Consider the following 13,918-nt stretch of genomic DNA (forward strand, 5'->3'; position numbering starts at 1 on the left):
CTTCTTGAGGCTTATATCCATCATTTCCGTCCTCCACCGAAGCTCCAGACAGTATTGTGCCCTGCGCTGGGCTTAGACACTTCCTTTACTGTGGTAAAAAACTTGCCGGAATAAATTCAACCGCGCCACAGTTTAACTGATCGCCCTTTTGTTAATCACTGGACAGATGATAGACACAAAATACAGACTTTGAAATAGACAGTATTCGAGCTGCTGTGAGAACAGAACAATATATTTCGAGACAGTGTGAATTCAGTAACGTACACTAGAAAGTAGGCTAGTAATTATTATACTAACGTATTTGTATACTAATATTATTGTTAGCTATTTTCAATGACAATGCTGATGATCATCCCACTCAATATTGAACTATATTGAACAAGCATTAGAATCCAAGCATTATTCGACCCTGAGGTCGAATAAAATATAGTTCTGTTTAGTAATCGAAATTACATTTTACTTAAATATCCTCAAATTATTTTAAAATTGTATTCACAGTCACAGAAAAAGTAATTTTCATAAAATTATTTCTAAAAATAAATGCTTTCATATATATATATATATATATATATATATATATATATATATATATATATATATATATATATATATATATATATGATCATAAATGCTAGTAAGACTTGTGGTTATGAAATAATGCTTTATACTTCACCAAAAAAAAAAAATAATAATTTAAATGATTTCCAAGGTGACGCAAGCTGGTGAAATATCTGCTTTGCCATAACAGAGATAAATTACTTTTTAAAATATTTAAGTAGTAAACACTTCCTTTGTAAAATATAAAATATTTCAGAGGCGACACGGTGGCTCAGTGGGTAGCACTGTCGCCTTACAGCAAGAAGGTTGCTGGTTCAAGTCTCTGCTGGGCCAGTTGGTATTTCTGTGCGGAGTAGGCATGGGCTGGTATAAGATTCTGATGATAAGATAACCTTGGTTAAAAATATCACATTTTTACGGTAATGTGATAACTACTCTAAAATGTCATTTAAATGTCTGGGAAAAAATAAAAAAGTCCCCTTTGAGCATAATACATTTTATTTTGAGAAACATTCAAAATATTTTGAATTAGTAAACATCCCAGCAGGCACAGGGCGTCAACATGAAGTCAGACTGATGTTGTACCCCAACATCGTGGGAAGCTGCATTTTGTTTGGAATTGAAAATCGAGTTGACATCAGAACCCATCGTCAGGCTGACATCAGCGTCCAGCGTCCCACCTAAAATCAACCAAATGTCTAGTGTGGAGGCATGTATAGGTGTATAGGTGAACTGAATAAAACTAAATTGACTGTATTAGTGTATGTGTGTGAATGAGTGTGTGTGGATGTTTCACAGTACTAGGTTGCAGCTGGAAGGGCATCCGCTGTGTGAACCATGTGCTGTATACGTTGGCGGCCCATTCCGCAGTGGCGACCCCTGAAGAATAAGTGACTAAGCTGAAGGAAAATTAATAAAATATTTCAAAATATGAATATGTTGTCAGGGTTTTGTTGTGTTTTCTCTGTCTCCCTCTTGTGTCTATTTATTTGTGTGCAATTACACCTGCTATCAATTCCATGGCTCTCACCTGTTCGCCCTGATTATTTGGCTATTTAGTCTCCCCTTCTCCCTGGTTCTGTGCTTGATAATTGTTTGATGTCAATAAGCTCTCTAAGCTACTTGTCCTACCTGTATTCTAGTTTCTTGAGTCTTGTGAACTTCGTCTCGTCCCGGTCTGTCTCAACCCATTTGTTGTTTGTTCCACTGTACTTTGGCTCACCTCTACTCGGCCCACAGTCTGCGCTTGACTGAAGCCAATCCATCCACTCTCCTGCCTGAGGTCTGTTCTAACATATTCAACTGTTTTGACGAGGAACCTTTGTTCGACCATTCCAGCATCGGCCAGGAGAAGGCCGTGTGCTTTTGACTGCCTGTGTCATATTTGCTACAATTGAGTGACCCCTTTTTTTCTCTCCATAATCCCTTGAAGAGGAGTTTTGTCCACCTTAGGTTGAAATAAACTGTTGAATTTCTCCCTTGCATTTGGGTCTCCTTTTGAACACTTTTATTTACTGTATTTTTATATAAACCCTGCAGAAAAATCCAGCTTAAACCAGCCTAGGCTGGTTGACTGGTTTTAGCTGGTTGACCAGGCTGGTTTTAGAGGGGTTTTGGCCATTTCCAGGCTGGTTTCCAGCCATTTCCAAACTGGTCTTAGCTGGTCATCTCCCAGCCTGACCAGCTAAGACCAGGCTGGAAGTGGCTGAAAACCAGCCTGGAAATGGCCAAAACCCCTCTAAAACTAGCCTGGTTGACCAGCTAAAACCAGCCAACCAGCATAGGCTGGTTTAAGCTGTTTTTTTTCAGCAGGGAACTTGAGCAAAATAGACTTGTTTTTGAAAAGCTACCTTGCCAGCTTCAAACTTTTGTACTGTACATAATTTAAATGTATATTCTGAAATGAAATAACCACTGCATTCAAAAGAGCAAAGAATCACCAAGAGGTGACACTCTAGTGCAATATGGTAAACGGCCACTAGATGGGCCACTAGATCGGCGGCCATTTTGGAATGAAAACTCCAATAGAATAACAGCATATTATAAGTCTGTAAAATAAACTATTAAAAGTGCTGATGATTGTGATTAGTAAGTGTTATATTGTCGTCTTTCAGGTTGTATCTCAACTTTAATACACTTTTTAAATAAATAAATAAACAAAGCAGCTGCTCGCCATCGCAACAGCAATAAGATCCAATGGACAACCAATCGCTTTCACTCCAAAATGGCGGAATCCGGGGCTGTTGCTGGGCGCTGCTATTGGAATGGTACGTTCTATTGAGTGTTGCCTCTTGGTCATTCTAAGCTCTTTGCTGCATTTTACTCTAATCTCAACACTGTAAAACAACCAATTGGAAATGACTATGGACCAAATATCGAGAGGGGTCTGGATGCAGACCTGGTGCAGTGCAATCTGAGCTGCATCCAATGCTTTATAAAGGGCTCACCTAAACTCACCCCTAACCCTACCCATCACAGTGACGTCACTCGCTCCATTTGTGTGCATTGTGTCTGACAGCAATGCAATCTCAGCTTGCATCACAAAGGCTGCATCCAAATACTAATGCAAATATCAGCCAAGATTCAATTCAGACCAAACCCAATGTTCATTTATAATAATGATTTAATAAATTATGGCCTCAAAACAAACAAATGTGCAATAATAACAAACCATAATAATAATAAAATTCAAAAGACATGGCATTTAAAATCAGAAGCGCACTAAATATATCATCTAACATCAAGCGATCATCTGGACGCCTCTAGGAAAATATCTCCTGAGAGAGAAACTGTACGAAACTCCGCCAAACCCATGTAAAATATCAGCGTTTTAGCACATTAAAAACATTCTGGCATCTGGATATTTTGTAAATGACGCACTGCTGATGCCAGTCTCACTCTTGATTATCAGGAGCTGATGATAAACCGGCAGAAATCCTACATTTACAGTACATGACACGTCTGTGCTCGTAAATCACACATCCATGTGTGTTTTCCTTTAAAAAATAAAGTGATTATCACTCCAGTGAGGAGAACTATCATAAACACACACACTTTTGCACGATGTATGAAAATTGCACGTTTAAAAATCTGCTTTGCCGCCAAGCTTTGCATCAAGGTCACTAAAACTAGAGGATAAGCTGTTAGAAACCATCATTTGTATTTCAGAGGAACAAACTTATTGCCTTTCTCTGAAACAAAAAGAGTCTTCAGTCTGATCCCAGAGCTGCCTTTATATTTAGGGTTCATCTGCTGCTACAGAAAAGCACAGTCAGCGTTTGGTTCCATCAATCCGCAGTCGTTTTTGAACGCTTCAGGGAAATGTGCTTGGGATTGCGATGAGATGTTTGTGTGTTTGCAGCTGTGGTTTTGGCAGATGTGTTTGTTGTTTGGTGTGTTTGGCAGCAGGAGGAGCTCTCCACACATGGGTATCAGACCACTACTGAAGCAGGAGATGGAGAGCAAGAGATGAACCATCATCCCATTGTGCTTCTCACTGTGGGGGAAATAAAAAAAATCATGATCAGAGATAATAGTGCAGGTCTTCAGAATATATTTATTTTTTACTCATTAAAATATTATTAATATTATAATTATTATTATTATGTACAATAAATATTGAAAATAATATGTAACATTATTATTATTATTATTATTATATTATGTATAATACATTTTGATAATAATATGTAACATTATTATTATTATTATTATTATTATTATTATATTATGTACAATAAAGATTGAAAATAATATGTAACATTATTATTATTATTATTATTATTATTATATTATGTATAATACATTTTGATAATAATATGTAACATTATTATTATTATTATTATTAGTATTATTATTATTATATTATGTACAATAAATATAGAAAATAATATGTAACATTTATAATTATTATTATATTATGTATAATAAATATTAAAAATAATATGTAACATTTATTATTATTATTTCTATTATTATTATTATTGTTGTTGTTATTATTATTATATTATGTATAATAAATATTGAAAATAATATGTAACATATATATATATATATATATATATATATATATATATATATATATATATATATATATATATATATATATATATAATATTTATTTTCTAAATATCTTAAAGGTATTTTACAAAGTTACTCAAGGATTATAAGTGTAACTTTTATAATATATTAAAAGTTGTTTTTAAAGATAACAATATTTGTAATATATTACAATAATATTTCATTGTAGATCCAAAAATATAACAATTTGACAATAATCATTAATATTTAAATTATTACTGTATAAATATTTAGGAGCATTAGAATTCTGAAAGTTATTTTTTTTTACATTATTATGATTTTATATTACAGTTATTGTTGGTTTATTTATAAGGTAAGTGGTTTATTAATATTGATGGTTTATTAATATTGACCGATCATAATACATTTTTGAATTTATCTGGTATTTATAAATGTTTTAAAAGTGGTAAAAGTACATCATATAATTAAGGAACAGAAAGATATGTGAATATCAAAACTAAAAGTACATATAATTAAAATATAATAAAATAATAATGCATTTTAATTCATTTAATTTACATATTAAAAATGATATATTTGTTTTTTTAGGTTAAATTCAAAAAGTGTTTATCAATATATAAAAGAAGTATCATAATTTCAGCATGCAACATATATAATTTTTTACTATATTATTGCAGATCCATACATATTCCAAATAACCATACATATTCCAATTATTGCAAATGAGCATAAGTATTACATATTTATTTTTTGTGGATATTAATATGAAAAGAATAATCTAATGTGATTATACTATTTATAACTTGGTAAAGATAGTCCAGTAAATAAAATACAACATTTATAAGTGCAAAACAATACAACATAGGCCAACACAACTTATCTGCAATCTTCACAATATGTATAAGTTAATGTTAGGTGTGTAATGCATTTGCTAACATGAACAGTCAACAATACACTACAGTGTTTGTTCATGTTAGTTAGTGTTATTCAATGGCAATAAAGTTGTCCATTGTTAGTTCATGTTAACTCATAGTGCATTGATTAATGTTAACAGGCATGAATTTTGATTTTATTAATGCATTAGTAAATGTATTGTTCCTAGGTCATGTTAGTACAATAAGCATAGTCTATTAAAAACACTCAAAACGTAACACCAATATAAACTAATGAAATATCGTAAAGTGTGACCGAACATCCTGTAACTACTTTTGTTGCTCTTCACAGCTTAAAAACTCACAAAGTAGACGTCGAGCACGGAGTCGTCATCTCTGTCGATGTCCATGGTGCTCTGCTCGGATGTCAGACAGATGGCGCTGTCCTCCAGTGTAAAAGTCGAGCAGGCGCATCTACTGGCACAAAACAACAGCAGCAGCAGAGAATCAGAAGAAGCTCAAGGACAAACCAAGAGTCCTCAAACACGACGGATGAACTGCGCGAACATACGGACATTTCTCGTCAGGACACATTTCAGAATGTCATTCAGAATCTGCTCATCTTTTTACTAATGCAGTAATAACAAAGTTCATTTTAAGTGTAATATAGTCTTTGATGAAACTCTGTTGAGTTATTGCTGCCATGGTAACCTATGTTTTCATATTTCAGACGCTTAGTTCGGTCCTTTTCAAGCCTGAAGTCAGTCAGAGTTATTTAATGTTTAAATTAAATATGCAATACTGACAAAAAGTACATATCTTATCTACACATTAACGTTATGAAATCAGAACCAGGTGGCAGAAGTTCCCGGATTTAATGAAGTTTATCCAAGCGATTCAATCAAAACGGTTGATTCGTCTTTACACAATAACGTTGTAAAATCAGCTACAGTACAAGTTTATTGAATTACGCCCGTTTATATACATTGATAATATATTTTTAGATTTCTTGAAATATGTCAAACGTCTGTCAGGAATAAGTAAATATAAATATGATACGAAAAGTACCAGCAGGTGGCAGAAGTGCACGGATTTATAAAAAGATTCACTGAATCGTTCATCCAAGCGACTCAATCAAAACGGTTGATTCGTCTTTACACATTAATGTTATAAAACGAGCTAAAGTACAACTATATTGAATTAAGCACGTTTATATACTACGTTTATATATATTTTGATACATGTAAAACTTGTCTGTCAGGAATAAAAAAAATAACATAATACAAAAAGTACCAGCAGGTGGCAGAAGTGCCTGGATTTTATGAAAGATTCACTGAATTGTTCATCCAAGCTGTTCAATCAAACGGTTGATTCGTCTTTATGTTTACGTGCACCCTCATAATACAAATGGATTTTTAGCAATATTGCGTTATCATCTCATCTATAAACTATGTCATTTAAACAGTACTTGGATCAAACTAATGAAATATACACCCATAACTAACATATGTGATACACCGATTTTAATAGAAGTAATAGGCAAATCTCAAATGAAGAGCAAATGTGGTGTATTGGCTTTTTTATTTGAAATATTTAAACCTATTTTTCTATTTTTGTTGGTGAAACAAGACTGGGTCTAAAACGTAAGCCCTCCAGTATTGCATCTTTGTTGATCATGTATGAATAAATATCAGACATTTAGTATAAATGTCACTTTAGATATTAAGTAAAATGCCACACTTCTGATAATACTTAACTATAGACCATTTTGAAGGGTTTGTAAACAAAAACAATGGCAATGTTTTCCATTTTTAATTCCTATAACTTCTGAGAATCCAAAAACAGTCATGTATTAATAAATAATGTTGTGATAGCTGTTTTAACATTAAGTTATGATTGAATTGCCCCTTACAGTTATAAAATAGTTTGATAACAGGCAGGAAATGTTCATGGGCCAATGACATAACCCTATTGAAATGGTCTATTATACCTTATTAAACAAAAACTCATAGAGATATCTTTTGATCCACTTATGTAATTTTTCTACTTTCTGTCATTTAAAAACTACATTTTCTAAACAATATTCATTCAGTAGATGCTTTTGGGCTCTCAAGACAAGTTAATGTGTTAACTAAAGATAAAACGGTTAACTAAAGATAAAGACATGGTTATTATAGTGAAATATTGGTATCTAAAATTAACCAAAGCTTCATTATTAAATGTTTTTATTTATTTATTTTGAACAATTTTTTTTTTTTTTTTGGTGAATCTGAAAAAGTTTAACCGTATTTCAAAAAGAAAAATGTAACAGTATATTAATATTTAATCAACAACAAATCATCACTTAAACTATTACAAAAAAACAATGCTTAATTAGTTTTCTTAAGCGTAATTACATCTGCCTTAGCAGCCGCAACTAATTAACTAATATTTTGATTAAGGCAGGCAACAAGATCATCAGACAATCTCAATAATCATTGTTCAAGCCAAGCAGCAGAATACCACCATTTAGTGATATTCTTTGTTATAAAACAATACCTCTATTATATTTAACCTTAGCAAGCAGGTTAAATATTTATGAGGTCTTTTCATGAGAATTTCTCTTACAACAGGTGTGTGTCAAAAGCGAGGAGATCAGTAAAACGCGAAAACAAAGAATCGGCCCGCAGAGCAAGTGTAGCGTGACAGCACCTGGTCAGCTGAAGCAGGATACTAGAAACCCATCCTGAAGTGTTAAATTGGGTCATTGTTTGGCTATATTTAGGACGACTTCACTAGTTAAATGAGTAGATGCAAATCATTTTTTGCCAGCATTTCCTCAATCCTCGTGTCATTCTTAACCCATATCACTTACTTTCATGGAATGAGTACAGAAATACAGCATATATGGACAGTGTTGACCTGAATTTCAGCCTTTCAAAATAAAAATAAAGAGGACATACATAATGTTTGCATATTTGTTTGCATTATTAATTGTACATATAAATTAACCTATTAACATATATATATATATATATATATATATATATATATATATATATATATATATATATATATATATATATATATATATATATATATAAAATTATACTCATTTTACTAAAGTATTTAAAATGTTATAATGTGCTAATGTGCTTGAGTTCAACACACTGCAGTTCAGAACATATTGTAAAAGTATGAAATCAGTCCCTTACATAAAATTCACAATCGCATGACTCTTTTAAGTCACATGGACTACTTTTATGATGCTTTTATGGTGCTTTTGCATTTGATTTGAAGCCTGAAAAGCAACTCACTGAAACTAAAAGGAAAATTCTAGTAACACTTTATAATAAGATTTCATGTGTTAAAATTAGCATACAATACTTCTACAGTATTTAATAATGTTCATGTTTAATCTCAGCATTTATTAGATATAAATACAAATACTGGATCTAAAAGTTAACATCAGCTAATGCAAATGGGAACTTTTATTTTTTAGAAATATTTGCATTAACATTAAAGAGCCCCTATTATTTTGATAATGGCCTTCTATGCAGTGTGTAACACAGCTCTAAATGAAGTGAAATATCCAGCAAAAGCCTGGTTTATACTTCTGCGTCAAGTGATTGGCATAACCCACGGCGCATGCAATGCGCGTAGCTGTGCATTTATACTTCTGCGCTCTGTTTCTGTTGCTTTGCAATAACACTTCCGAAACGCGTATAATTGTGTTGAATGGGCTTTTATTTTGAAGCTTTCCAAAAAGCCCAAAAAGTCATGCTTGAAATTATTCATATGCGTCTATTCCCACACCTTCTGCTAAGATTGCGTGTTACGGGATGGGTCATACTTTATATACATCAGTCGTACATAACGTGCATTCAATCACTGCTAGAAGTCAGTGAGTGGAGAGAAAATTATAAATATTCCTGTTACAAAAACACAGCAATCCACTTCATAAATGAGTTTTAACCCCTGGCAGCATATGGCTTAGTTAAAAGTCGTCATGAAATCAAAATGTACTTGTTTTTTTTTTATGTATCTATATAGGAATGATTGCTATAAATGTTATAAATGATGTATATGTGGACTTTGTTACTTATTTGACCTAATAATCTTTTATCAAATATCATAAACATCCCAAAAACAACTTTTTTTCACTTCTGGTCACATGGAATGACTTTAGGGTGGAGCTAATAGGGCGAGTCTCGTTACTGCTCCAATTGTCCATTAGTCAATCTTCCTTTATTTGGTTGGCAATGCCTATCAATCCAATCTGTTCCCAAAGGACAAAATCATGCATTAACATACATATTTTATCCATTTTAGAACCGTTTCAATTAGAAGTACAGCATGACATGGGAAAAATGGACAATCTTAACTTCCATTTCATGCTGACTATAAAATGGATTTATGTACTTGTGTAAGCTTCAAAATAAAAGTCACCATCCATCCCCATTGTTCAGCATTTAAGAGCAAGGAAAAAAGTGAAACTACTCTGTTCACCTGACAGAAATTTTTTTTATATTGTACTCTGAGGATGGCTCGAGGGGGAGTAAATTATGGAGTAATTTGAATTTTTTTGGATGAGCTATTCTTTTAAGACCATATTGGAATAGTTACAGGAAAATTGTGTTCCATGAAAAAAGATCTGGTGCTCGGTAAATGATGACAGAATTTTCATATTATTTGCAAACTCTTCTTTCCGCCTCTTTGTGGCGGGAACAGAAGTGTGTCAAGTTTATGTGTCTGAGGGTTTGGTTTCACCTTTCATTAGATTTGGCTTCCAGATAATGATCTTTGATGAAAACAGAGGGCGGGGAGAGGGTGTGACTGAAGGAAGAGGCTTCGTACGGGTGAGGAGTCTGAAGGACCAGGTCAGGACGGTTATAGGACCAGAGCACTGTGGTGTGAGAGGATAGAAAACAAGGTGACAAGGGGGAAACATTTGCAAAGGAAAAAAGATAATTTAAAAGGATAGTTCAGCCAAAAATGTAATTATCCAAACTTTTTGTTCATTCAAAACTTTATTCTGTTGAACACAAAACAAGGTATTCTAAAGAATGTTGGGGAAAATCATTTACATCCATAGTAGAAACAAAAAATACCCCCATCTTGTTTTCCAACAGTTTTCTGCCTTCATTTTTGGGTGAACTATCCCTTTGACTCCAAATGATATCTGAGTAAATTTAATACACACTCATTAGTCATTGAAAATGTTTGGGGTGGGCAGGATTTTTTTAAATGATTTTGCTTACCAAAGAGTGTACTTAGATATATTTTACTGTTACAGTCACCAGCGTTATAGCTACTGCGGATCACTGGAGGAATACATACATGGCATATGCGCAAACTACAACTCCCAGGATGCACCTCGCACACACCGGTTCCTGATTGACATTGATTACACACATACAGCCAGAGGGTCATGATGAACTGATTACATGGACTTTAAATATAGCACACACACCAGTGCTGAGTCTTGTTTTACTGATACATTACGATGCGTTTTCCTAGCCTTGCCTTTACGGACCTTTGCTTTGTAGCTATGTTTACGTAGTTTGCCGCTGATCTCTTTGCCTGTGACCTGACTACACTTTTGCTTCAACCGTATGTACCTGTCTGCTCCTGTTATTGACCTTTACCTGTCTGACCATCCTCTGTTGAATAAATCCTGCATGTAGCTCCTTAATTCCAAATATTAATTTGTCCAGTCTTCAAATTCACATATTACTTCAGACATCATTCTAATATGATGATTTGCGGATCAAGAAGCTTAGTGTCTTTTAATTAACAATGTTGAAAACAGTTTTGCCTAATAATAAAAACATAGAAGGTAACAATTTACAATAACGCTCCATTACTTTAAATAGTAGTTAATGAATGTACTAACATGAATTAATAATGAACAATACTTAGACAGCCTTTGTTAATCATAGTTCACTATCATAGTTTCAAATTTGTGCTATTTAACGTTAGTTAATGCACCGTGATGAACTATCAATGAAAAACCTTATTTTCACTAACAGGTAAATGTATTGTTCATTGTTTGTTCATGTTAATAAATATGTTAAGATTAACTTATGGAACATTATTGTAAAGTGTTACCAAAAGTATTATATTCATAATATTAAAATTATGCAAAATAGAGTTTAAACAGTAAAAATTATACAACATATGCATCTTTACATCCTCTTTCGATTAGTTTAATGCTTCCATGCAGAATTTAGGCATTAAGAATGTATCAAAATGAAAGACCCCATACTTTTGAATAGCAAGGTATTACAATTTTCATTATAATTCATATCCAGCAGCGACTCTGAGATGATGACTAATACATCAGCACGAAAAAGTCAATGCACTGACATCAGTTTGTGTCTTCAGCTCAACATTTGTGTTTGGGTAGAAAATGTGAACTGAATAAGGAAGAAATGATTGTCTGAAGACAAGAAAAACACACACGACTGTCTTGGAATGTTAATTGTATTTCAGGGTTTTTTCAAAAGATCTAACACGGGAACTTCCTGATATGCCGCCAGTAATACAACGTGAATGTTTGAAAGGTAATGTCACCATTTTTCTATGTAAATAAGATAAGATGTGAATTAATTAACCCCAATAATGTTGTTTTAATCATGACTAATGTTTTTATACCTGTTCAAGCTTGTTCATGCAGTACATACAGTACATAAATAAATACTTACCATTTAATCACACTCAATTGGTTCTAAACATTTACACATTTCTTTCTTCTGTCGAACACAAAACAAGAATGCTAGAAAAAAGCAGCCATTGACATCCATAGAAGCAACAAAAATGACTGGCTAAGTCAATACCCCCCAAATTATTTAGTATATAAAGAGTTTAGATGCAAAAACCTCTGAAATCTTTCTCTAAAATGAGCATTTTTATCAGGCTGCTGTGTGTATGTTCAGGAATATCACTTTTATGTCCTTTTCCTGGTCTTTTTTTTTTTGTTTTTTTTGTTTTTTGCATTTGAATTCATATCTTTATTTGTGTTCAACGGCAGAAAGAAAGTCAAACAGGTTTGGAACAAGTGGAGGATGAGTGAATGATACAATTAACCCAGCATTGTTTACAGTGTGTAAAATCGAGCAGTGTAATTAATTAAATAATATAAGTTCCTTTGACTTACATTTTTAATGAAAGTACATTGAACTTAAGAGAAATAATTCACGCACACTCAAAATTTGATGGTATTAGACTGAACTTAAACAAAGTGAGTTAACCTAACCATGCAGATTTGTAGTTCCAAGCATGCTTTGTGTCAGACTGGAACATGTTTTCTCTCCTTAGACAACTTATTAAATCGTAACATTTAGTGGGGGCTCATCCGGAATGAAATATCCTTAATATGCATCCATTTCCTTCAGTAATAATATAATATTCTAAATGTTACGTTTTCTCTCCTTAGACAACTTAATAAATCTTAACATTTAATGGGGGCTCGTCCGGGATATTAATTGTTTTTTGAACACGATTAACATAGGGAGAAAATGATTTAGACTTTTATTTACTATTAGACTATATTATATTATATTATATTATATTATATTATATTATATTATATTATATTATATTATATTTTTATTTATTTGACTTTTATGATACATATCATTAAATCAAATAAAAAACAAAAAAATAAAGTTAAAATAAAGAATAGTAGAAAAATGTTGGTTTCAGTTTTGCAGTTACATACTAACAAATTATGTCATGCTGCATTATGTTCAATTTCATACATTTCGTACATCAATTACATTTGAAGACAAAAATTAATTCTAATACGGTACACAAGGGCGTAGAATTGGCATGGACACAGGACATGTGTCCTCACCAATATCAACCAATTCCAGAAATGTCCCTCCCAATACTTTAATTGACTTTAAAATAAAATAATGCTCCGTCAACCCTTAGTAACCTACACGTGCACAAAGTCAAGTTTGCTACGAGTTCACCGTAATACTATTAACCAAGACTGTGCAACTAATCGAAATTTTCTTTCAATAATCGAGATAAAACTGTTAAATTGTGTCACAAACCTCTCTAAATTTCTCTATATTCATACCTCCTCAAAGCCAGTAAAATCATATAAATTGACTTTTGCACCACGGACAGTAATAATTATTTGTATTATTTAGTGTTAATTTTATATTATTAAGTACTTTAATCATGTTTTTAAAAGCACAAATTTTTGCTGTGCATGCACTCTATGTGATGCATGTCCACCATGTCAAGAACGAATCTACAGCCTTGATGGTACAGATACGACAGAACGAATATACAAATACAAGTAGGGCTAAATGCTGAATTTGTCTTTAGTTGTAAATTGAAGTCACTGTAGACCATTTCGAGGGATGTAAACAATAACAATAATCATAATGTATTTCCTGTATAACATTTTGAATTTCCATAGCTTCCAAGAATCCAAAAAGCTCCACGTATTG

General features: G+C 32.6%; 2 protein-coding genes across 6 annotated transcripts in view; both read right to left on the reverse strand.

The window, feature by feature from the left end:
- The window catches only part of nr1h5 (nuclear receptor subfamily 1, group H, member 5), a 612,581-nt gene that overhangs the window by 363,066 nt on the left and 235,597 nt on the right, over nt 1-13,918 (reverse strand). The window lies entirely within an intron of this gene.
- pip5k1bb (phosphatidylinositol-4-phosphate 5-kinase, type I, beta b) overlaps nt 3,164-13,918 on the reverse strand; it is an 87,513-nt gene continuing 76,758 nt past the window's right edge. For 2 of the 5 annotated variants that reach the window (XM_087263173.1, XM_087263174.1), the window contains exons 13-15: nt 10,221-10,356; nt 5,837-5,948; nt 3,164-4,054 (exon numbers count right to left, since the gene is read on the reverse strand). In XM_087263173.1, the coding sequence (XP_087119299.1) occupies nt 4,052-4,054; nt 5,837-5,948; nt 10,221-10,356 (251 nt within the window). In that variant the 3' untranslated portion in view covers nt 3,164-4,051. 5 annotated transcript variants of the gene reach the window in all.

The sequence above is a fragment of the Danio rerio genome, chromosome 8 (genome assembly GCF_052040795.2).
Source record: "Danio rerio strain M-AB ecotype USA chromosome 8, GRCz13ab, whole genome shotgun sequence".
NCBI lineage: Eukaryota > Metazoa > Chordata > Actinopteri > Cypriniformes > Danionidae > Danio > Danio rerio.